Source organism: Neltuma alba, unplaced genomic scaffold (genome assembly GCF_004799145.2).
Source record: "Neltuma alba isolate B1F8T4 unplaced genomic scaffold, ASM479914v2 tig00012116_pilon, whole genome shotgun sequence".
In the NCBI taxonomy this organism is placed as follows: Eukaryota; Viridiplantae; Streptophyta; class Magnoliopsida; order Fabales; family Fabaceae; genus Neltuma; species Neltuma alba.
The window spans coordinates 388,570-411,685 of record NW_021636668.1 but is presented as its reverse complement, the minus strand read 5'-3'; the positions used below and the strand labels follow the sequence as shown (position 1 = coordinate 411,685).

Sequence of the window (23,116 nt, the reverse complement as noted above, 5' to 3'; positions counted from 1 at the left end):
TATCTTTTATATTTATTTATTTTTTTAAAATAGTCTTTGTAATAATGGTAGTTTTAACCAATACACTTTAATTAGCAATAATATTTTAGGACAAACAAAACACCTATATATTACAAATAACTAATTTAATTAATTTTTTTTCTACTCAAATTAGTCAAGTAACTCTTATATTAAGAACCAGAGATAGTACATATTAATATGAGAGTTGGTTTAATATTTAATTTAATCCTAAATATATAAGATTCTAATCTACTCTGTCTTTTATATTTATCCTTTTTCTTAAGGTTGTCCTTGTAATAGTTTCACATGTTAAATGTTTCGTCAAATGATAATTCTAGTTAATACACATGGTTAGCAAGAGTATTTTAGAGAAGACAACGTCTATTTATTACAAATAACTAACTTAACTGATTTTTTAAATCTAGTTAAATTAATTAATTAGTTTTTATATTAAAGAGCGGATGCAGTATTGTTATTTTAAATAGCAAGATAACCGTCCATAGCAACAACAAAAGAAGTTAAAGATATTGTAATTGTAATGCAAACAAGTAAAAATATAATTTTTATTTGTTCAGTGCGATAATATATAAGTAGAATTTTAGGTTGAAAATTTTCCAATAAAAGAAGGTTAGAGAGAGTTGACTTCATCATTTCTTAATATTTGCTACCCTTTTTAAATAATAATTAAATACGGGAGATTTAGTCTAGACATAAAAAACGATAACGTGAAATGGTGAGAAAAGGGAAAAAGGATAATTCATCTCCTTTAATGAAAGATAATAATAATAACATAGCATGGGATAATATTTTGACTTTCAAGTAAATATTTGAAATATTAAATATAGATATATTATAGGATGATATTATGACTTATTATGGAGACCAAATGCATGCCATGGATTTCCCCGTTAAATATGGGATGTTATAATGACTCCCTTGGTATTTTGACGGCATCAGCCGCAAAGGAAGGGGGGCTTCTTCATGATTTATTAGCCCCATACCATTATTTAACTTCCTTCAACAATCAAAGCAACGAAGAAATGATCCCAAATCACTAAAGGAGACCAATTCGTTAAAACTTATCCTCCATTACTAGAGATGTTGGAATATTCTATTTCTCTCATATTCAAGGTTGTCAGACTCGTGAGTTTAAATAAACTCGTGAAAATGACATAAACTTGAATCGTGAATTCGTAACAATTTATTTTTATTAATAAATTGATATTAAAAATATATAATCAAATAATTAATATATAAAAAATGAGAACAATTTCATTTCAATATATTTTAAATTTAAGTAATTGAAATTATATCCATCAATATTTATAATTTATCACATTCAAGAAAGAAATTTCTATAAAATTCATATATAAAGTCACTAAACATAATCAAATCCAAAAATTAAATACAAGTTTGAGAATGAGTTGACACAATTTTATAAGCTTAAAATGTAAAAACAGTAAACTCGGTAAATTAACTCGTAAGTTTAATCGAGTTTACAGTTATCACGAGTTTAAGAGTGAATCAATACGATTTTATTAGCTGAAAACGTAAAAACGTTAAACTCGGAGAGTCAACTTGTGAGTTTGACAATATTGATTATACTGCCTCTGGTCCTAATTAGAAGATTTTGTTTGTAGTCTAAATAACATCGTATAATCAGGATGGGAGGTAGCATTGAGAGTCAAAATTAACCATCTTTGATCCTAATTATAATATTTTGTTTATAATCTATAAATAAGACCTTATAATCAAGACGAGAGCTAGCATTGGGAGTCGAAATTAATGAAGCAAATATGGTGCGTTGACATCAAATTATCTTAAACCCAGTCATACCCTCTTTATTATTGGTCGGCTGAGAAAGAATATTTAAAAAATAATTAAAAACTATGTTCATACTTTTTAGGCATCATCATAGAAACTACGTACATAGAAAACTCCACGCACACAGGGATTTTTATTAATAGCCAAGCAAAGTTAAGAACCTCACGGTTCACACATATGGATAAACTTAAATAACAACTTCCAACTTGTGCAGCAAAGAAATATCCACGCCTCTATTCCATCCCATCACAAAAAAGCAAAAACGGCAATAACTTCAACTTTCACTAATTATACATCTCATCATTCTCGGTCACTTATCTTCTCCATATTCAATAATCCTTGGAATCCCCTTGTTTGACTTCGACTTCCTGAACTTGAGGCCTATACTTGTACCTGCTTGAAACGATGAGATAGATACACAGGTCGATGAAACTCACCAAAGAAAGGAACCAGTAAAAGAGATTCAGATGGTTCCTATTAATATTGTTCCCAGCTAACCATCCACCGCTGCTAGTGATATTCTTGGTGGCACTATTCACACTCTTCACCACTATGGTACTCAGAAAATATCCAAGAGCCATTGAGATCCATAGGAAGCAGGTTGATGTAGATTTCAGAGCTTTTGGTGCCTCTGAGTAGAAGAACTCAAGCAGCCCCACATAGGTAAACAGGTCAGCTATGCCGAACACAGAGTACTGAAAGGAAAGCCAGAATATGCTCATGGGCAATGGATTAAGTACTGGTATAGCATCAAGCATGTTGTGATCTCTAGCCACTTGTTTTCTTTTGACTTCGATAACCGCAGAGATAGCCATGGAAATGCAGGAGAGAATCAGGCCGACACCTACACGCTGCAAGCGAGTGATTCCAGTGGGGATGCCGGTGATTTTGCGGAGAAGAGGCACGACAATGTGGTCGTAGACGGGGACGATGATGATCATGAAAACGACTGGGATGATTGGGAGGGATGCTGGAGGGATTTTGAAAGATTTTGAGACATGGGTGTCCATTGTGAGGCCTTGTTGGATGCAGAAGGTTTGGAGCTGAGCCATGCACAGAGTCATAATGATTGTGCAGCAGAATATTGGGACCATGCCTACGATGATCTTGGCATTCTCCACTTGGGTGACCCGGCAAAGTTTCCATGGGTTTGGAGCTCCAGAATTCCCAGCTTCTGTTGTGGGTTTGGGTTTTATGGCAGCTTTGTCCAGGAACCTGAAGAGTAAGATGAAATGAACTTGAGAAATATATAGATATTTATGTATGTACTACGTATTATACCTGTAAATGTCACTGTGAGGCAAAAATTCTTCTGTTTCCGAGGCAGCTTCGTTGTGCCGTTCAAGCTCGTAGAGTCCTGCGGGGTCTTCGGGAATGGAAAGATTCATGTTCCGAAATGCGGCAACGAAGACCTGAAACAATCAAAACAAGGTAGAAATACACATATCACGTGCTTTATTCCTAAGGTTAGTGGGTAGTCGCAAGAAATGAAAGCAAACCCTACAAAGGTGAAATCAAGTTACCTGTATGATCTCAATGATAGCACTGGTTCCTCGAACAACCTGAAGTCGATAGAGAGGCAATCCAGAGGCAAAGACTATGAGACCCAAGAATATAGCGATGGTGGCGATCCCAAAACCCAAGTCCCAGCCTTTGTTGTCTTGGACGTAGACGACGAGAGTCAAGCTGACGGCGCCGCCGAGGGAAGCGGAGAGCAAGAGATAGTTGAAGAAGGTGGACATTAGGGATGCTTGTTTGGGGTCATTGTCGTCGAACTGATCAGCGCCATGTGAAGGAAGGGAAGCTCTAACTCCAGAACTGCCGAAGGCCAAGAGATAGAGGCCGACGAAGAGAAGGGCCTTGTGGCTGCCGGCGAGAGTCTGACACTGAGATCGTGGATCCGACATTACGCACGGTGGTGGCTTCAGGTGTGGGTAGTGTGCTTGAACTGTCAGAAGAGCCAGTCCCTGCGAGATCGTGCACCCAACCATTACAATACTCGTAGGTGTGGAGGCAATCATGCATTTTGCTACATTTTAGGGTAAGCTCGCCTAGCATTGACTCCATGTAATGGCCAAAATAAAACAAGCATGCAAAAGTATTACTCCCTTCGTTTCCTTTTTTCCCCCCTTTTAAGAAACAATCGAATCGAATTAATACAAAGTTAATTAAAATGGGTTTGAGAAATTAAATATGTAAAAAATCATAATTTTTCTAAAAAAATACTCTTATATAATTTATGGGGACGAGAGAATATAAGGAAAAAAATAAGAAAATTATTAAAGTAGAAAGAATTTTGGTAATAAAGAGAGTATTTGTGGGTAGAGAGGATGCTTGCCAAGAGGATGCTTTGGAGTTGTCTCATAATCAATATTTTAATATTAAAATAAGTAATTAAATGGAAGTAAAATGAAAAATTAATTAAAAAAAATTGAGATATCATCTAGATGTTTCTTACAAATAGAAACAAGTTATAGGTGGTAAATTGTTTCTTATAAAAATGAACATAATGACCATAATAATACATATTACCAATGCGAGCTACTTAACTAATTTTAGTAGGTTAAAAAAATCAAATAAATAAATTAAGTATAACAGATATGACATTTTTTCTAAAATATATATGCACAGGTATCTTCCTATTAAAAGTATATTAGAAATGCTATTGGGCTCTAAATATGATATTTTTTCCAGCAGCTCTCTCAATAAAAATTCAAATATTTATTCGTTATGTTGTAAATAACTAATCCCTTTTGCTAAACCTAACACAATTAATAATTTTTAATTTAAATAAACAACATAATATCATAGATCATTTGATCTTTAATTAGAAAAAGACAAGGTGACGGTTGTTTCTTTTTGTCTGTTCAATTTTTAATTAATATTTTCTTCTGAACGTACTATGCATGAAATTATATCTTCATCTTTTATAATATTTATGGTTCGTACGTAAAATGATCTAAGTTCTTGTAGCTTTTAACATTTTATATGGATTGATCAGGTTTTTCTTTTTTTTTGGGCCTGAGTAGATTGATCAGATATTATGTCTACTTTAATCAAATCCCAATAAAACTGTACTGTCTGCAACATATATAATTCAGTATTGAACGTCAATCTTAAAACGATGATCTGGTGGTGTACTTCGTGACAAATCCAATTTGAATTATTAAAGTAAAAAAATGATCTAAATACATATGTGATGGATCAATTATATGTATTAAATAGCATAAACTAACAAACAAATATCAGTAGAGGACATATCAAATTTTATGTAGTACGTTATTGTATGCATATATTCCAAAATTTTCAACTAACTTAATATTACTTAAATTATGTAACCTCATTTTCTCTATTTTGTTCCTTTGTAGTTGTCAATTGTGCCACTCAGCTAAACAATTTATATTTATTAAATATATATATATATATATATATATCAATGAGGGGACCATTAGGTCTCTTGTTACTTTCATACATGATTTTGAATCATGTAAGTCATTGACGTTTTGAAAACCATCAATATATATACAATTGTTACTTTAAATTTCTATGCACTAACTTTTTATAAGTGAAAGTACAAATTTATTTTGAAAATTTTCGCTCATAAACAATATTGCCCAGAAAGTTATTTTGGGTTTAAATCACCTAAAAGTTTCGAAATGTAGCAATATTATCCCCCTTGTTAAAGTATATGTAATTAATAAGTATAAGATTGGTAATATAAATTTGAGAAATACAGTGAATTAGTATTTTTATATTTAAAACCAAACCAAACAAATCAACTAACCAAATTTAGGAGTGGAGGGAGTATTTCCTTTAGAACTTGTACTAGCAGGGTGATGATGAATATGTGAAGGGACTTCATGGACATACCAGGAACTCAAAGCAGCCAGAGACGATGACGGCTTTGAATCTGCCAAACCAAGTGTCAGCGACGACGGCGACGAGGACGGCGAGCAAGTAACTGGTGCCCAAGTAGTTGGTGAGCATATTAGCAGACTCAACCAGGTCAAAATGCATTACTCCATTGAAGTATGTCACCGAGTTCACTGCTAGCGACACCGTCGCGCAGTTCTCGAACCCAAACATCGCTGCATGTACAAACAAAAGCATCCAAATTTAAGATTTGTTCTGTCATTCGTTTGTGTTCATGACCTTGTCATGGTCACAATCACATGCTAGTCGTTAACTTTCAAGTCTGTGCGCATATATATATATATATATAACTGACGAGATTTTACATACTTAATATGAACAAGGAAGTTTTCATTCCTCCATGTACATGTTTCAGAGCTTTCCTTCCTTTCCAGTCCACTTTATCAACCACAACAAGCGCTTCTTTCTCAGGGTTTTCCTGCATGCAAATAAATGAACACATGTAATATTAATAATTCAGTAATGAGGAAGAAGCTTAAAAGTATCAACCGGTCGTCCTACGTCTTCCATGCAGAGAGAGAAAACTGCGCGTACCATGGCTCTGTAGGTCTTCACTGTGTTTAATTCAAATGAAAAGGCAGAACTGGGTCTGGCTGGCAGCGAGCAAGACCAAACTCTTTCCTATATATAAACTCGACTTAGCAAAACACATTAAATTAAAGAAATATTTCTGCGTGCATCAGATGACTCTAAGGGTGACGATGAATGGTTGGTTGGTGACCATGTCCTATTTCAAAAACTCAAGTAGCTCGTTATTTTAATTTTCAAATTAAAAAAAGCATGGTTCTTATTTGAATATGAAAATGCCATCTCATTGATTCTGCTGACTTTCAGCGGAGGAATAGTCCAAGCCGTTACAGTTTATTTCTGTACGAGGATGTATCATAGTTTTGATTTGCATGGATTAGTGAAATGTATCATAGTTTTGATTTACATGGATCAATGAAGATACACGAAAGCATTTAGGAAAGCTACAAGGTCCTTTGAAAGACAATCTCAATTGGTTTTCCTCTGTGGATGAGCTCCTCTTATTATTATAATTATGTGATTATAATTATTAGTATTGTTCATTTTCTTCCTGTGGATGAGCTTCTCCTATAATTCATTCGGATGAAATCATATATGTATTCGACAGCAAATTCAAGTACAGACAAAACTTCCACATGGATAGAATTAAAAACTCCCAACTTGTGAGGAAAACAAATATCCACACCTCTATTTGATCCCACCGTAATCATTTTTCCAAAGGCCACAAAAAAAAAAAAAAAAAAAAAGAAGAAGAAGAAGCACAAACTACTTGAACTTTCACTAATTATACATTTCATCATACACTACTTATTTTCTTCTCTGCAATCAATCCTTGGAACCCCCCTGTTTGAATTCCGGGACTTGAGGCCTATACTTGTACCTGCTTGAGACGATCAGATAGATACAGAAGTTGATCAAGCTCACCACAGAAAGGAACAAGTAAAATAGATTCAGATGGTTCCTGTTAATATTGTTCCCAGCCAACCATCCTGCACTGTTAGTGATATTCTTGGTGGCGCTATTCACACTCTTCACCACTATGGTACTCAGAAAATATCCAAGGGCCATTGAGATCCACAGGAAGCAGGTTGATGTAGATTTAAGCGCTTTGGGTGCCTCTGAGTAGAAGAACTGAAGCAGACCCACATAGGTAAACAGGTCAGCTATGCCAAACACAAAGTACTGAAAGGAAAGCCAGAATGTGCTCATGGGCAATGGATTATGTACTGGTATAGCATCAAGCATATTGTGATCTCTTGCCGCTTGTTTTCTTTTTACTTCGATTACTGCAGATATAGCCATGGAGATGCAAGAGAGTATGAGGCCGACTCCTATACGCTGCAAGTTGGTGATTCCAGTGGGGATGCCGGTGATTTTGCGCAGAAGAGGCACGACAATGTGGTCATAAACAGGGACAACGATGATCAAGAAAATGATTGGGATGATTGGGAGGGATGCTGGAGGGATTTTGAAAGATTTTGTGATATGGGTGTCCATTGTGAGGCCTTGCTGGATGGAGAAGGTTTGGAGCTGAGCTAGGCACAGAGTCATAATGATTGTGCAGCAGAATATTGGGACCATGCCTACGATGATCTTGGCATTCTCCACTTGCGTGACCCTGCAAAGTTTCCATGGGTTTGGAGGCCCAGAATTCTCCACTTCTGCTGTGGGTTTGGTTTTGATGGCTGCTTTGTCCAGGAACCTGATGGGACCAGGAACTTTTTTAAGAACCAATGCTTGCACATATGCAGCTAGTTGAAGATTTAATCAGGATATATATATACATATATGGGTCCCCGTTGTATGTACACAAGATATTCATACATGAAAATGTGAAGCTGAAATGTACGTTTGTGAGATATAAGGGATATATTGTACCTATAAATGTCTCTGTGAGGTAAAAATTCTATTTCTGAGGCAGCTTCTTTGTCCCGTTCAATCTCGTAGAGTTCTGCAGGGTCTTGAGGAAGTGGAAGATTTATATTCCGAAATGCGACAACAAAGACCTGGAAATTATGTGGGTAGAAATTATTAAAAGAAAATTAAACAAAGAAGTTAAAAATCCACATATCATGCTTCATTGATAAGGATTATTGTCATTCGGATGTGGTAGAAAGACTGAAGGAATTATGATAAGTGGATAGTGGTAATGGGTAATAAATGAAAGCAAACAGGGGGTCAAAATTTCAGCCACTGACATGAAGACGCAAAATTGGGAAAGAGCATATATGTACCTGTATGATCTCAATGATAGCACTAGTTCCTTGAACAATCTGAAGTCGATAGAGAGGCAATCCAGAGGCAAAGATTATGACGGCCAAGAATATAGCGACAGTGGAAATCCCAAAGCCCCAGTCCCAGCCTTTGTTGTCTTGGACGTAGACGACGAGCGTCAAGCTGACGGCGCCGCCGAGGCAAACGGCGAGTAAGAGATAGTTGAAGAACGTGGACATATGGGAGGCTTCTTTTGGATCTTTGTCGTCGAACTGATCAGCGCCATGAGATGGAAGGGAGGCTCTGATTCCGGAGCTCCCGAAAGCCAGGAGATAGAGGCCGACGAAGAGAAGGGCCTTGTGGCTGCCACTTAGAGTCTCACAGTGAGATCGTGGATCCAACATCACGCATGGTGGGGGCTTCAGGTGTGGATAGCGTGCTTGTACTGTTAGCAGCACAAATCCCTGCAACACCATGAACAATGCATGGAGCAGTCATTCATCATATGCAAGCTATATATACAATCGTGAGTCCAGAAATTTAGTCACAATAACGAAGGATTTATGCAGGAGGATGCATGGATGATGAATATTGTTTGAAAGGGTTTTAGTAACATACCAAAAACTCAACTGGCGAGCAAGTAACTCGTACCCATGTAGTTGGTGAGCATATTAGCAGACTCAACCAAATCAAAATGCATTATTCCATTGAAATATGTCACAGAGTTCACTGCCAGCGAGAACGTCGCCAAGTTCTCGAATCCAATCGTCGCTGCATATATACAGCCACACATACACATAAGTACCCAAACTTTGTGTCTTTAGGTCGTTTAAGATTGGAACAATGACAAGAGATTATTATACGTACTTAGTATAAGCAACGATGTTTTCAATCCTCCATGTTCATGTTTGAGAGCTTTCCTTCCTTTCCAGTCCACTTTATCTGCCACAAACAGCGCTGCTTTCTCCTCCTGACCATTATTTACTTGCTCTGATGGTTTTTCCTGCATGCAAACAAACCAACATAATAATTCCAGTACTGGTTCTGCGTCTTCCATGCAGAGAGAGAAAATTAAACTTTACTTACCATGGTTCTGTCCAGATGATGAGGCCTTCGACACTATGGTTAATTCAAATGAAAAAGCAGAATTGGATCTGTGGCAGCTACCAAGACCAAACTCTAACTTATATATACACTCAGCATCATATTAAAGAAATATTTCTGCGTGCATCAGATGACTCCAATGGTGACGATGGATGGTGGTGTGTGACCATTTCTTTGTTGGCAGAAACCCATATATATAGTTGGTTATTTCATTTTTCAGAAAGCAATAATGATTCTTGGTCGAATATGAAAAATGCCGTTACGTTGAAAAGGAAATAGCCCGTTTCTTATTTCTTACGTAATTATATTCCACTTCTGTTAAATTTACGACTGGCATGCCCAAGATTCTATGTAGTACATTCTGACAAGCTTGTTATGAGACATTGGATGCTGTCGAGGTTTTCCTTGGGAATCATCACTAAGCCATTTGGCATCTGCACTAACAGCGTCATAATCAAGAACACGTAGGTCCAAACAGAGCCGGGCTCACTTTGGGTCTATTGTAACCAGGCTGACCATGAAGAGTCCCTTGAGCTCAAACTTGTGACCACTAGTTTGCACGGCAATAACTTTAGTGTTATGCGCCATGGATCTCTTTCAATCAAGAAAGACAAGATAGAGGGGTTATGTCTGCTTAGGCAAAAAGTCATGGATATTTAAATCTGTATGAACACAGAAAACATTTTTCAGAGAATTGCTCTCATTTGGTGCCAACTTGACTCAAATCTCGATCAGCCGGAGTTCAATGTGATTTTCGAATACCGAGTGGCTCATTTCAATGGGGAAAAAAGAGCAAGAAAACCACGGGCAAAATAGATAGAATCGAGTACAAGGCTTGACAGAAAAATAGGTCAATAAAAAAATACATAATCTAACTGTCTGTCAATTACCCGAGCAGTTTATTGACTTTTGGCCAATTATAATACTACTACCTGTTATGTATTTAAAGTTTCTGGTTTGGATACCCAATTATAGAATATAACTTGACTCTCATGTTATGAATACATGTGACACAAAGCAGAGTTCAATATATAGACATCCTGCCTGCGCCACATGATTATAATTTATAACTTGGTATATAGGCGAAGGTTTGATATTAACCGTGGTCTTATGTCCCAGTTGATATCTGGGATCATCATTTAACACGTATGCTATGTGAGTCAGTAGTCTCTTCTTTATAAAACTGTCACGTTGGCGTTTGGACTTGTAACTTACAGGAGCACTTTCATATTTTACATGGTCCTGGTGAATTGAAGAGGTCATGTCCTGGAAATGGACAGTGCTTGTGTTTTTGATCTGGTCATCATTCACTCCAGTGCATTAAACTCATGCATCCCTCCAGAGGGGAAAAAACTTGAGGATGATCCACGAGCTTTCCATTACTTGAAATGGTTTAATACACAACTTTATTCGCTTGGACACAACTATAAACGATCTTTCAGTCATTAGCAGTCGCTTTAGGCTAAAAGTAATCTACATCCCTCTTGATCTCAGCATATATTATTAACAAAAATGTCATCATACTGACAAACAATATCCTTTTGTGGGGCAAGCAATAAATAATCTCAACAATCCAATGTTTTCTACCAAAAGTGTCGCGTACAGAAAAGAGCTTTTTGTTGCTATGTTATGAATTAAATACAGAATCACCCCTGATAGATGCTAAACCTGTCGAGTGTCAATGAATGTACAATATAAATTATCAGGAAATGGAGAAATTTCAGCAAGCTGCTGTATTGATGATTTGGTCAGGTGGAGTAGCACGGCCCCACTTATTTCTTTGTTGAAGTCTACATTTGCTCTGTATTGTCTTCAATATTTTAGCATCTCATATAGCCGGCCGAATGATACATTTGTGGCCGAAGAGGTCCACCTTTTCGTTTGATTTTTCTCATAAACTGACACACAACAAAGACACATTTATTTCGACATGAAAATAACAGAAAATGTTCATATATATACTTTCTAAAGTAACGTCTGGTATAATCCGGGTCGGACCTATTTTGTAGCTGATGGGGACAAGCCCCCCTCACGTTCCTTACAGTCGAAAAAATTCTTGGGTTCATTACAATCTAAATTTTCTGTGGCTATCACCGGGCATTATCAATTTGTCATTTATTTCATAGTGCCGTAACAAGTATATGTTTATTACTCTCACTCCTATCACTCTTAGTTCTCTTACCCATCTTAAACCTTGGAGCTCAGTTCATGGATAAGATTTCCAGCTTACCATGGCCATATACCATTGGCAAAGGATCCATTAAATATACAAAACAGTTGCTTGGTTTATATCTCAGCTAACCAGTAAATAAAAATAAAACCAACTTGCTTCTCACCAGGGGAAAGACAGGAGAATCTCGTTCATACCCCACTCCCCAAAAAAAAAAAAAACAGAGAGAGAGAGAGAGAGAGAGAGGAAGAAGAGGGGGGCACTAAATACTCGTGTAAAAGAGAAGAGATCAATGTCTCTCAACAATGCCATCGCGTCCTTTAAGCAAACAAAATTGAATCTATTGTAAAGAACTCGTATAATCAATGATTGCACAACTACACTTTAAATGACTAGAACAAATCTACATTGTAAAAGAACTCAAGGCTGCCTGTGCAAAGAATGCTCGACTAAAGTTTCTAGTGAGAAGGGAAATCAAAGCAAAATATTGCCAAAAAGAAGAGGGAAAAAAGGAAGATCAATCAATAGTTAAGCAGAGAATACTTTATCCTCAGTACAATTTTTCCCTTTTCCACACCAAGTTTAGCCCCCGTGACCAACCAATGACCAGGAATATCTTGGGGCCCTTTAGACATTTCCGTCATGTCCACAATCTTCGCCAATTTTCCAGCGTGGATTGAACTTTCATCCCTTTTGTCGTCGGAGGTTTTCTTTGTTAAAGATGAAGATGCCCCATCTGGTCTTGGTGTGGCCGATGGAGTAGAGGGATTGTGATCCCAGACTGACCGCCTTATTGTGCATCCCGGTACCTTGGAGAACAGAAGCTTGAGGTGTAACACGTTTTTGGCACCAAAATCCCAAACACCAAGCTGAGCTCCTGTGACAATATGAACGCCAGAGAGGTCCCCAATGCTAGTTTCTGTGTATTCAATTGGTGCAGTGCTGACATGGGAGAAGTTCTTCCATTTGATTGGCTCAAACCAGCGGCTATCTTGCTCCTCAGGACCTTGCCACTTAGGAGCTCCTATGGCCATGTGCACATCCCAGTGAGGTTGAAGGTTCTTTGGTAGAGAAACTAAATGCTGCAAATGAATTGCAAGTCGATTCTGTTTGCTTCCCTCTAGGCTAAGTCTAAGACCAGTCACAGGCTTGCGACCCACTGTAACCTGAAATGCCAGGTCATTTTGTTATTTGCCTAGGGAAGAAACATCAAAAGCATACTATCATCATGTTTAACAAGTGTAGAACACAGATATGGCTCTGCTTTCAAAAATTTTCATGCTTCATATATCGTTTAATTCTACCAAATAATACAGAGTGATACCAGTTTACGAAACAAAACATCTGTGCCATCTAGTAGTCCGACTATTTCCATCTTTCCATCTCAATACAATAAACTAAATTTAGTGCTAAAACTGTTATTAGCTTCGAATCTAACAACAGCTTTAACAACATTCTTTTACTTTAAAAGCCCATTTTGACTTGGTTTTTCGAGTAGGATTTAGTAAACCATACCTGATCTGGACTCACGTAAAGCTTTGGTCCCATCAAGCTAAACTGAAGGGAAGGACAGACAGGCTCCTTTCTTTGCAGATTGTTTTGCTCTGGCGCCCAGACTCGAGTTATTTGGAAATCCAAGAAATACTGTAGGTCTTCAATTGGCGGTTTGTCTGGTAATATAACAGAGGTTTAGACTTGATAAAATCATGGGAACTTCAAGCTATCTAACAGTAGTTAGTATCAAAATTTATCCTAAAATCACAATTCACGCGACATTAGTACTACAGCTCACTTTAATATTATTTTATATTCAATTATTCAAGTTAACGTTGACAGTAAAGATACACAGGTCGCTAGTTCAAGCTTGACAAAGTAGTGTGGTGAACATGGAATGAAATTGGATTAATTAAGGTCAAACAAGGCTATAGTTGAAGGCAGCATTTATACCACCCGATCTGCAAAATTGTAGACTTTCCCTTAAATAATTGTAATCATTTTTACATTCACACGCAAGTGTTAATTAATAAGGGAATCAGAACTTACACTCCAAATACAGGTCAATTGCACGGGTCAAATGTTTTACACCTGGCAATCCTTCAAGAAGAGACACAATGGGTGTAAATGTCATGTTAATAACGTCTGGTGCCAATTTTACAGTCTCCACCCATTTCATATGATTTTGCTCAAGATCATCCCCTCCTCTTCTTCTGAAAATGACAGTAACATCCTGCGCCAACAAATGGAGAGGCCACTTAATTGAAATTTCCATAATTTATGCATTAGATGAGTGGAAAATAGGATGCAATAGCAGGAATGAAATCTTCATATGCAACAAGGACCAAGCCAGAAAGTATTTTGCAAGCTAAAGGAAGTTGCATGAATATACACAGACAAAAAAGGTTATCAGCTTACTGATTATAAGCAGAAAAGGGCATTTCTTGATACTAACCTTCTCCTTGTACCTTAAAGGACCAGGACTTGACAGGTTTTTTACACCAAACCTATCATTTCCTATGTCCTCTATATAGTTCTGAATGTCTGAAGCTGACAAACTAGATGATTGGTGCTGCCTGATATAAACTACGTCCCGTCCACCAACCGTTGCTGATGTAACAATATGGGTACCATAATTCTCAATAAAACTGAGAAGGAAAAAGGGCAGAAGTTTGTGATTAGAACTTAACCCCATCCATACCATCTAATTGATATAATAAACAATTTCTTATTTTGAGGTTATTGTGGGGAAGGGGGATTAGCTTTCTGAAGAATCAAACTTAGCAAGGTTATAAATATACATTTCGAGCAATCACTTCCACCATAGTTCTGCAACTGAGAAAATTGTGATATTTTATTTTATGATGACATTTGACATATGAAAATAGCAATGAACAATCAAAGCCATCAAACTCAACATCAGAAGGTATGCTTTTTTCAAATTTTTTCCTACTATACCACCGCCACCACATTTGGCATTGGGAATTGTAGTTATTGAAAATTATATCCAATACAAATTATACCGATATATTATTTTCTTAGATCACTACTCTTGCATATGTTCAAAATGTGAAGTGGATACAAATTAGAACAACACCACAAACAGATTATAAAACCAATCACTTGTTTCACCTATACATTGGTAATATCCTCATATCAAGTTTCAGACCTTACAGTCAATTAGGTAAATTGAATATCAGTCCAAATTCAGGCGAGGACTAAGAATCTACAGCTGGCATTGGTTTCAGCTCATGGTTTCAACTACTCCTCTGATTTTTAATATAAGACCTATTTAACTAATTTGATTAGATTAAGAAAATTAGATAAGTTAGTTAATTATAAGAAATATGACATGTTTTTCCTAAAACATCATTATCATCTTCCTTAATATCCTCTCTCCCTCTTCTACTTAATTATGATTGAGGAAGTATTCATAGGGTAATTTAGAAAAAATTGATAAATATGATAAATAGATCTTATATTTAAGACCAAAATCAACTCAACAATTAGATCCTATATTAAGGACTGGAGGAGTATATCTGAATAACTTAAGAACCGCCTGAATATTATTCACATCAATTAATAAAAAATAGTTTACCTCGCCAAGGCTGCTGGATCCCAAGAGTAAGGAACAGCACGCTTGATATCTTCATGCAAGGCTAGATTTAGTTTATTTAATTTGACTTTGAACAGAGGGAAAAAATATCCAACCATGGCAAGGGACTTTGTGGCTGCAGCATCAACCATCCAGCAGCCAGTAAAATTGAACATCGTATTGAAGCTTCCCAGCGGAATTTGCGCTGTTATGCCTGACATCTCATTAAAATACTTTGCCATCTGGAAAATTAAACATTACAAGGTCACGAACACTGTTCAAGGAATGGGAAAAATTGCTCACCCTCATCAGAGAAACAGCCATTTATCTTATGGGTAAGAAAAGCAACACAGGAAAAACAATTAATACATTCATGTACGGAACAAAAACATGATTTCATTCACAATAAAGCGATTCTTCCTAAAGAAATCTCAAAGCTTGCAGTGAGCACAAAAATAAAACAACGAATGGAGTCTATACAAATATATATAAGTCCTAATCCATCAAGATAGCTATTCATCTATTTAATCTGAAATAGAACCCTATCATTGAACGATTGGTAAAATGATAAGTTGTCAAGAAATAAGAGTTCCTAATGTCCCATTCATTTGAGAGGATTCCTTGCATAAATGAAGCATAACAGTGCTGACTCACAAGGTGATTTTCCCACTGCAAACTATTGTAGTTTCACAATCCACTAGAATAAACTTTGATACCAGGCCAGCACCGCCAACTATATACAATATGTAGTGTCAATCATCAATTCCACCAGAAGACAAGACTAACAATAGACAATCGTTCCAGAACATAGGAAAAAGCCAAACTTGCAGAGATTGTTAAAAAAAATTGTCTAGAAGTAGGTTCTAAAAGATATAGTGCATATCCCAGACTTCTCAACCTTTTATTTCTTGGTTTTGTTCTTCATTTCTCAACTACTCTATCATTTCGACAAAATTGCAAGGTTGTGAACAATCATGCTCACCCAATGCAGTTTAGATGCTGGAACTTTTGGAACAATTTGTTATTTTTTTCTATCATTTAAGCTGTTTAGGAACTATGTTTCAAGCCTTAAGAAGAACAATAAACAATACCAGACTTAAATAATCTCGAGAAGAACTTCTGTGGTAAGACTAATTTGTTCAATACAATCGAGGCATTAGTTCTTAATCTTATGAAGCCTGCAAGATAATCTAACACAATTCCTTGTTGGATATAGAGAAAACAAATAATCATAACTCAGAAGCATTCAGAACTTCAGCTAAATGGTTTTAACTTCTTAAGGCATACCAAAGTAGGGTTTAGTCAATTTAATAATATGATGTTAATCAACTCCCAGATGATATTATTATAACTATTTCATTCAAAATTTATGGGTAATACAAATTTTTATGTGTGGGTAACATCTAGCTAATTTATGGGTAACTAACACCTACAAGGCTATAAATGGTAACATGTTATCGACACCTTGATGATGAAATTAGCAAAGCCTTCTCATCAGTCTAGTTAGATGTTGCTCAATGTTCTTGCTAGTAAAAGTGGCAGTTACTAACATATTAGCAAAATGTTTCCAGCACATTTGAATGTTGTTACCAACACAACGAAAGTTCATTGTTCATCACACCAATGCACTTGCACATTAATGTGCACCACAGAATCTTCCTATGATTTATCGAAATGAGATATTTGCCAATACATCCACAAGATATGCAGCACACGCATCATATTACTACTTGCTCATCATTAGCCCAAAACAAAAGCCTTAGGAAGAATGGCATAGAACATCAGTTTGATTATTTAGTTGCTATCCTCCACAAGAAGAGACCTTTACTGGCAACGAAACGTACTTTCCCAAAAGTAGAAATTGATTTGTCTATTGCAGATTGAAAACTAAATCTTTCATAATTGGCAAAGGCAAAGGTATAATCTACAGAAATCACATTGATTAGGACAACACGAAATAAGCTTCCAAAAGACCAAATTGAACTATGGAGATAGGTCAGGCGATTAGGCATGTGTCAGAATTCTAACCATTCTCAGATAACAATAGGAGGGAAGGAAAAGAAACGTCCGTGTCTAATCATTCTGAAACCAACTTAAGTTCTATACACTGCAGAAGTCAAATGAAGGAAGGGAAAGAAACACCTGCATATAGAGTTAGGCACTGCATTGAAAACATACGAATTGTCACTGGAATCTACAAGCCAATTACCAACAAAGAAATGCAATTACAACAAAACAAAAATCATCTACTAAAAAAAAAATCAGAATTCTTATGCTCCCAGTTTTCTTTGGGGGGCTCCTTTGTGCGGAATACTGCCACGAGCAAGCCAAGAAATCAAAATCTACAAGCAAAACGGATCAAAGCAATCACCTCATGGAAACTATACACCGGGGTCTTCTGTACACCAATCTCCCCTGGCGAGCAATCAATGTCCCCAGGGACATTTGGAATAACAACACCACGAGAGACAACAAGATCCCTAGCATGGTCCTCGTCGAGACGAACAAGCCTCGACCCAGTTGCCCCTTTGCAGTAGAGAAGACGAATATCGGAGGTGACATCGAAGCCTCGACCGAGAGCTTGGATTGAGTTGCAAAGAGTTGCAACGAGAGAATCAGAGCTGGAGCTTCTTATTGCAGCTGCTGTTGCTGGGTTATCCATGAATTGAAATGAAACCTCAGGATTCAACGAAGGAAAGAGGATGAAGATGAACAGGAAAATGTCTCAGTGGTTTGGAATCGCATATTTATGTATTGCACAACACAGATTTTTTTGATTTTTTGGGGAAGAGAGAATATGAAGGGGCTGGGAAGCTTGGACTTTGTAGTTGGTGAGCTTCGTTGTTGTTCTTTGCTTTGCTTGTCGCTCTGAAAGGCAGGCATTTGACTGGAATAACATTTGTGTCTGAAAAACGCGTTTTTTTCGTATTCTGTGGGGACCACATACGGTTCTCTTTTAATCCTTTTCTCTTTCTCTCGTCTCTCAAGTTTGAACTCTTAAATGCTACTGAGATTTTAGGGTTGACTCATCTTTTATCTTTTATTCCAGTTTTCGTGAACATTTGGATCACTCCCAAGAATATTACTTGTCGATTTTAAACGATAAAATTATTTAAATCAAATATCCCACATTTAGGTATATTTTTGACGATACCATGTAATTTGTTCTTTCCATAAATATATCAAAAACGACGTCAACAAAATCCACTCAACAAATAAATAACTAAATTTTTTTGTGCCTAAATTTTACAAGCTTTTCATTTTGTTAATACATAATCAAATTTAAAATATTGTTAGATTCTAGTAGAGGCAATTCTCCAAACAAAAATTTGAATTCCCCAAATTATAAGAGATTATTTCTCAGTTTCTGTTTATAAGTCATTTTCTTGTGTATAGATTAGGAAAAATTTTAAATTTTATTAATTTATATTTAAAATTTAATAACATTTTAATTTAATCCTTATTTAATATACATTATACCTCATATAAAAAAATTAATATAATAATAAATAAAAGATAAAATTATACATTTATATAAAAAATTTCTCTCGGTGTTCTATAAATAAAACTAAAAAAAAATCTTTTTCTCTACCTTATAAATAAAACTATAGAAATAGCTTCTTCTGTTAAATCTTCTTCTATATATATAAAAAAAAAAGGACTTTTTTATAATAAAAAACTGCAATTAGGGATTTTGTTTTTTCTCCAAAATATCAGTCATCTTAAAATATAAAAGAGTATTAATTATTTTTGTGATTCTACCCTTTATAATAATAACAATCACAAGTCAAAGAATCTCAAATGCTCTCTTTTTCCATTAATTGAAATGAAGTTGTATTCACGTCAAATGGTAAGAATTTTGTGGGTTGTAGATTTACTTCTTTTTATGTTTTCAATTAAAATCATTAATATTTAATGAACAACTAGCGTAAGTCCTAAGAAATCTGAAACTGGCTTAGGTGATAAAAATAAGTTGTGAAAACACTGGATAATTATTGCCTATCTTTAGCATTATTTCTTCTGATACTATTTATTTAAAAATAAAAACAACTAACTTTGAAAAGATAACTATTTAACGGCAAAAAATATCCAAGTTAAACTATTATACAAATTTTATTTTGCCGAGATAATCAGAATATAAGGAGAACAACAAAACGCGTAGCAGACGGGTGGTCACCTGGAGAAGGAAAAAAAAAAAAAAAAAACAGGGCAAATTCGAATCGCAACATCATAGCATGATAAACGAAGAACAAAAGGCTCTATGACTGTTTAGTTACTCTTTCTTCTACTGGTAGCAGTCCTTGCTAGTTGCAGGACTCAGATCAGAACCATACATGGACATCAAAATGAATTAACACACTCCAAACCAAATCCTAAACCCCATAACTTGAGATTTCATCCATGATATTAGCCACAACCTCCTTGCATTCTTTGAGGACTTTAAGCCCCTTGTTAATCCTCTCTCTCTTCCCAGAAACTGAAGGAGGTTCCACCAGCAAGCTTTCAATACCACCCCCACATGGACCCATGAAATCACTAATAATCGCTTGCTCCAAATCCTTGTTCACAAGGCTGTTGATGCTGAACTGAAGGTGAAGAGCAGTACTGTCAATGAGCCTCCTCACCACTACCTTCCAATATGCAGTGATCCTCATCTTCAAGTCAAATGCTTGATTAGTGTCATGTTCTGGGTACCGCCCTAGATGAGCAATTTCAACTTCTCCAATGTCTTGAAGCTTTACCTGACTTAGCTTTTGATTTTTACCTTTCATGAAGACATCTTTCTGAGCCATTAGCCTGTTGTATTCAGAACTGTACTCAGGATTACAAGTGTAATCAGTCAGCTTTTCCATTTCCACTATGCCCATAACATATTTGATAGATTGCTCCTTCATCTTAGCGATAAGATTCCGCGCTGATCGTCGAGTACACTTCTGAAGAAGCTCATAGTGTTCTGTGTGACGCATCAGAACATTAAGCACCACGCTTTCAAGATAGTCCCATACCTTATCGATGAACCCGACTGGGATGCCGGAAATCCCCCTCACTTTACTGTGCAGGACAGTCAGAAAAGCAGTGCGAGGCATGAAGTTTGGTAGTCCGATGCACTTGGCTTCCTCAAGAACCTTTATTTCCTCCATCAAAAAGCTCTTGGCGGGATCACTAGCAGGACATGTGTGGAGATCGTTTGAGTACTGGTTCAGCATATCAACAAGGCGAGCGGTGCAATGCATGTGCTTCTCACCAGGGTACTCATCAAATTCTCCTCTGATGAGAATTTTCTTCAGTGATTCTGCAGATAAGCCGATTTGATGCATCACAAGACTCATAGCTTCGGCTACTGAAGCAAGATTCTTGGGTAGACACTCAAGTTCCGATAGGTAAAAACTGAACTTGTCATTAATCTTTTTTACTATCTCTGGCAATGTCTTGGATATGCTAAGTGCTTGGAGTTTAACCAACTTCTGTGCCAAAACAGGAACACCCACAATTGACGAGTCTATTTGGACAGAAGTGGGTGGGTCTCAAAGAGTTTAGCTTCTTCCACACGAGCTTCTTCATAGGATTCATCCCCTATGCGATTTCTCACGCACACATACCCAAGACCAATATTCACGTCATTAGTGGTGATCTTCTCCAGCAGGCCTTGTGGGGCCAAGTCAGGCTTTGTGATCACAGCCAAGGTCCTCTCTCCAGATTTATCCACACTCTGTGACATCCTGATGGATTCACAGGTAGGAAAATCAACCGTAGCTGCTAGAACATTGAGAATAATGCTCTCTTCGGGCTTTATGTACTCCATGATAATGCCCTTAATCTGGTCATAGATATCCTCAGGCTGGTCACGAACAGGCACCCGAGTAATACCAGGAAGATCGACCATTGTCAGATCAGGAACCCCATTCTTCTTCACCAACAAAGTTAACCTGGAGTTGGATATGCCTTTTCCCTTGCCTGCAAGCTCATTTGTGGCAGCATTAATAGTCTCAGAGACATGAGCCTCGTCTGTAGGCACAGATTTACCATTATATTCCAAGACCAGCTCGGGTTTGGAGAGAGGATGGTTTTGAAGCCTCATGATTAGAGGGACCCTGGTGACGATATCTTGGCCACGTGGCAGGCTGATTCCGGCAAGGGATTCGAGGACACTAGACTTGCCAGAGGACTGGTCACCCACAACGACAATGGAAGGAAGGTAGACGCCTTCTTGGGAAATGTTAAGGCGCCTGAGGCTTTCAATGGCATCAAGGATAGGGCGAATACACTCATTGTAAGAGGCTGTGATGGGTGCGACCTTGAGTGACTGTGGTTGGGGATGGAGGATGATGGAGTTGTTGGTGGATGCAGTGGGAGAGCCGAGGCCTAGTGTAACCATTTCTAGAGGGAATATGAGGAAGTGGATGGTAGGTATGAGTGTCACAGAACTGAATGACACAAGCAAAGACAGGGTTCACTATATGGTACATATAGGCATAGAAGAAGAAGGGATTTGAAAAGTGAGAGGATGGTAGGGGATGTGGCGGGAAAAGGAAAGTAGGGGGAAGAGATGAAGGTAACTGGTTGGAACGGAATGCCAATGGGAGCTCTGGGACTGACGGAGCAACCAGCTTTGCTGGCTAGCTGCAGGAGCTATGCGGTGTCGTAGTACGAAAGTGAACTCTGATTGGATCCACGTCAAAATGAAATGAAAAGGTCGAATGACATAACAGGAGATTTTTGAAGATTCGTTTTGGCGAGAGTTTTGAAGGTATGGGATGAAGGAACGCATGGTGAAGGGAATGGGCAATGGAGTGGGAGGGAAAGTAAGCAGAGGAGTGTGGCAAAAGCCAAAAACATTGAATAATGTGTCGTTTCACTTTTTGGTGTGTGGGAGAAGTCAGTACAGTACAGGCTGCAAGGATTAGTTGACTTGGAACGTCTCCACCGAAGCGGGGAGCCGGAGGACGCGGCATCTCTTTTTTTTTTTTTTTGAATAGAAAACTGTATTCAATAAAAGGAAGAAATTACAACAAAGCAGAACCTAAGCTCCTTCATCGACCTCGTCCTCTTGTTCTAGGGGTGGAGGTTGATCAAGCATATAAAAATTTCCTACCATCATGTGTGAAGACTTTGCTAGAAAGAATATTCCCAGGAGTATGGTTAATCAAAAAAGCGTCTCTCCTTTTCTTCTGGAAAGAATTATAATAAGATTCTGAAAAAAAAAAATAAAAAAGTTTTAAAAGAATCATTCTTCATTTTAAAACTTATTATAAAATACTTAGATTATTATTAAGATTTTTTAATAATTTTTTTAAGATTTGATCGTAATTTTTTTCTTTCTTTTGACGTTAGCTGTAATTCTTCTTCGCCAGTCTATGCCACACTAGGAGAAAATAAGGAAGGATGAATTTTTTTTATTTTTTAAAAAATTTAACATACTAAAATATTTTTAAAATTAATTTTTAGTATACTCGGCGTTTGAAAAGTATTTTTTTTAAGTAACACTTAGTATTTAACTTCAGTACTCTGAAATATTTTCTAATAACGCTTAGCATCTTAAAAGCTTTTCAGTAATACCACAAAATATCAAGCATCCATCACACAGGAGTCTGATTTTTCCAATAACAATTATATTGTAAACTAATTTTTAGTATATTCAGAATCTTAATTTTTTTTCATTACAAATCTTTGCTAGAAGAATTACAAGCAAAATACAAAATAAAATAAAGAAATGCAAAAACACCAAATCTTTATGCTCATCTCGATTGCAATTG

General features: G+C 36.8%; 2 protein-coding genes and 2 pseudogenes across 3 annotated transcripts; all 4 read right to left on the bottom strand.

Moving 5' to 3' along the window:
* Positions 1-2,153: 2,153 nt before the first annotated feature.
* Positions 2,154-6,294, bottom strand: LOC114722904 (protein NRT1/ PTR FAMILY 4.5-like). Its single transcript, XM_028909026.1, has 6 exons — positions 6,259-6,294; positions 6,067-6,175; positions 5,695-5,912; positions 3,348-3,791; positions 3,106-3,236; positions 2,154-3,039 (listed from the first exon to the last, which is right to left on the bottom strand). Exons 1-6 carry the CDS (start codon positions 6,292-6,294, stop codon positions 2,154-2,156), a joined length of 1,824 nt encoding a protein of 607 aa, XP_028764859.1.
* Positions 6,295-7,094: 800 nt separating this feature from the next.
* On the bottom strand, positions 7,095-9,523 carry LOC114722879 (protein NRT1/ PTR FAMILY 4.5-like; annotated as a pseudogene).
* A 2,543-nt stretch (positions 9,524-12,066) lies between these two features.
* On the bottom strand, positions 12,067-18,218 carry LOC114722880 (MACPF domain-containing protein CAD1). 2 transcript variants are annotated; one of them, XM_028909005.1, is made up of 6 exons: positions 17,734-18,218; positions 15,366-15,604; positions 14,223-14,415; positions 13,817-14,000; positions 13,289-13,443; positions 12,067-12,939 (listed from the first exon to the last, which is right to left on the bottom strand). In XM_028909005.1, the coding sequence occupies exons 1-6, from the start codon at positions 18,022-18,024 to the stop codon at positions 12,295-12,297; spliced, it is 1,707 nt and encodes a 568-aa protein (XP_028764838.1). In that variant the 5' UTR covers positions 18,025-18,218; the 3' UTR covers positions 12,067-12,294. The 2 variants fall into 2 exon arrangements, with proteins under 2 accessions (XP_028764838.1, XP_028764839.1); XM_028909006.1 differs by lacking the exon at positions 17,734-18,218 and adding an exon at positions 17,391-17,470.
* Positions 18,219-19,735: 1,517 nt separating this feature from the next.
* On the bottom strand, positions 19,736-21,738 carry LOC114722903 (dynamin-related protein 4C-like; annotated as a pseudogene).
* Between the last annotated feature and the right edge of the window lie 1,378 nt (positions 21,739-23,116).

What these genes read in the sequence shown, in the direction of transcription:
- LOC114722904 (XM_028909026.1), bottom strand. Translation starts at nt 6,294, where the DNA reads ATGGTACGCGCAGTTTTCTCTCTCTGCATGGAAGAC. An exon ending in TCTCTCTCTGCATGGAAGAC is followed by an intron (nt 6,176 to 6,258) that starts GTAGGACGACCG and finishes ATTTGCATGCAG; the next exon opens with GAAAACCCTGAGAAAGAAGC. An exon ending in CTGGCTGCTTTGAGTTCCTG is followed by an intron (nt 3,792 to 5,694) that starts GTATGTCCATGA and finishes ACGATCTCGCAG; the next exon opens with GGACTGGCTCTTCTGACAGT.
- LOC114722880 (XM_028909005.1), bottom strand. Translation starts at nt 18,024, where the DNA reads ATGGATAACCCAGCAACAGCAGCTGCAATAAGAAGCTCCAGCTCTGAT. An exon ending in AATTGACCTGTATTTGGAGT is followed by an intron (nt 13,444 to 13,816) that starts GTAAGTTCTGAT and finishes TTATATTACCAG; the next exon opens with ACAAACCGCCAATTGAAGAC. An exon ending in TTTACGTGAGTCCAGATCAG is followed by an intron (nt 12,940 to 13,288) that starts GTATGGTTTACT and finishes CTGGCATTTCAG; the next exon opens with GTTACAGTGGGTCGCAAGCC.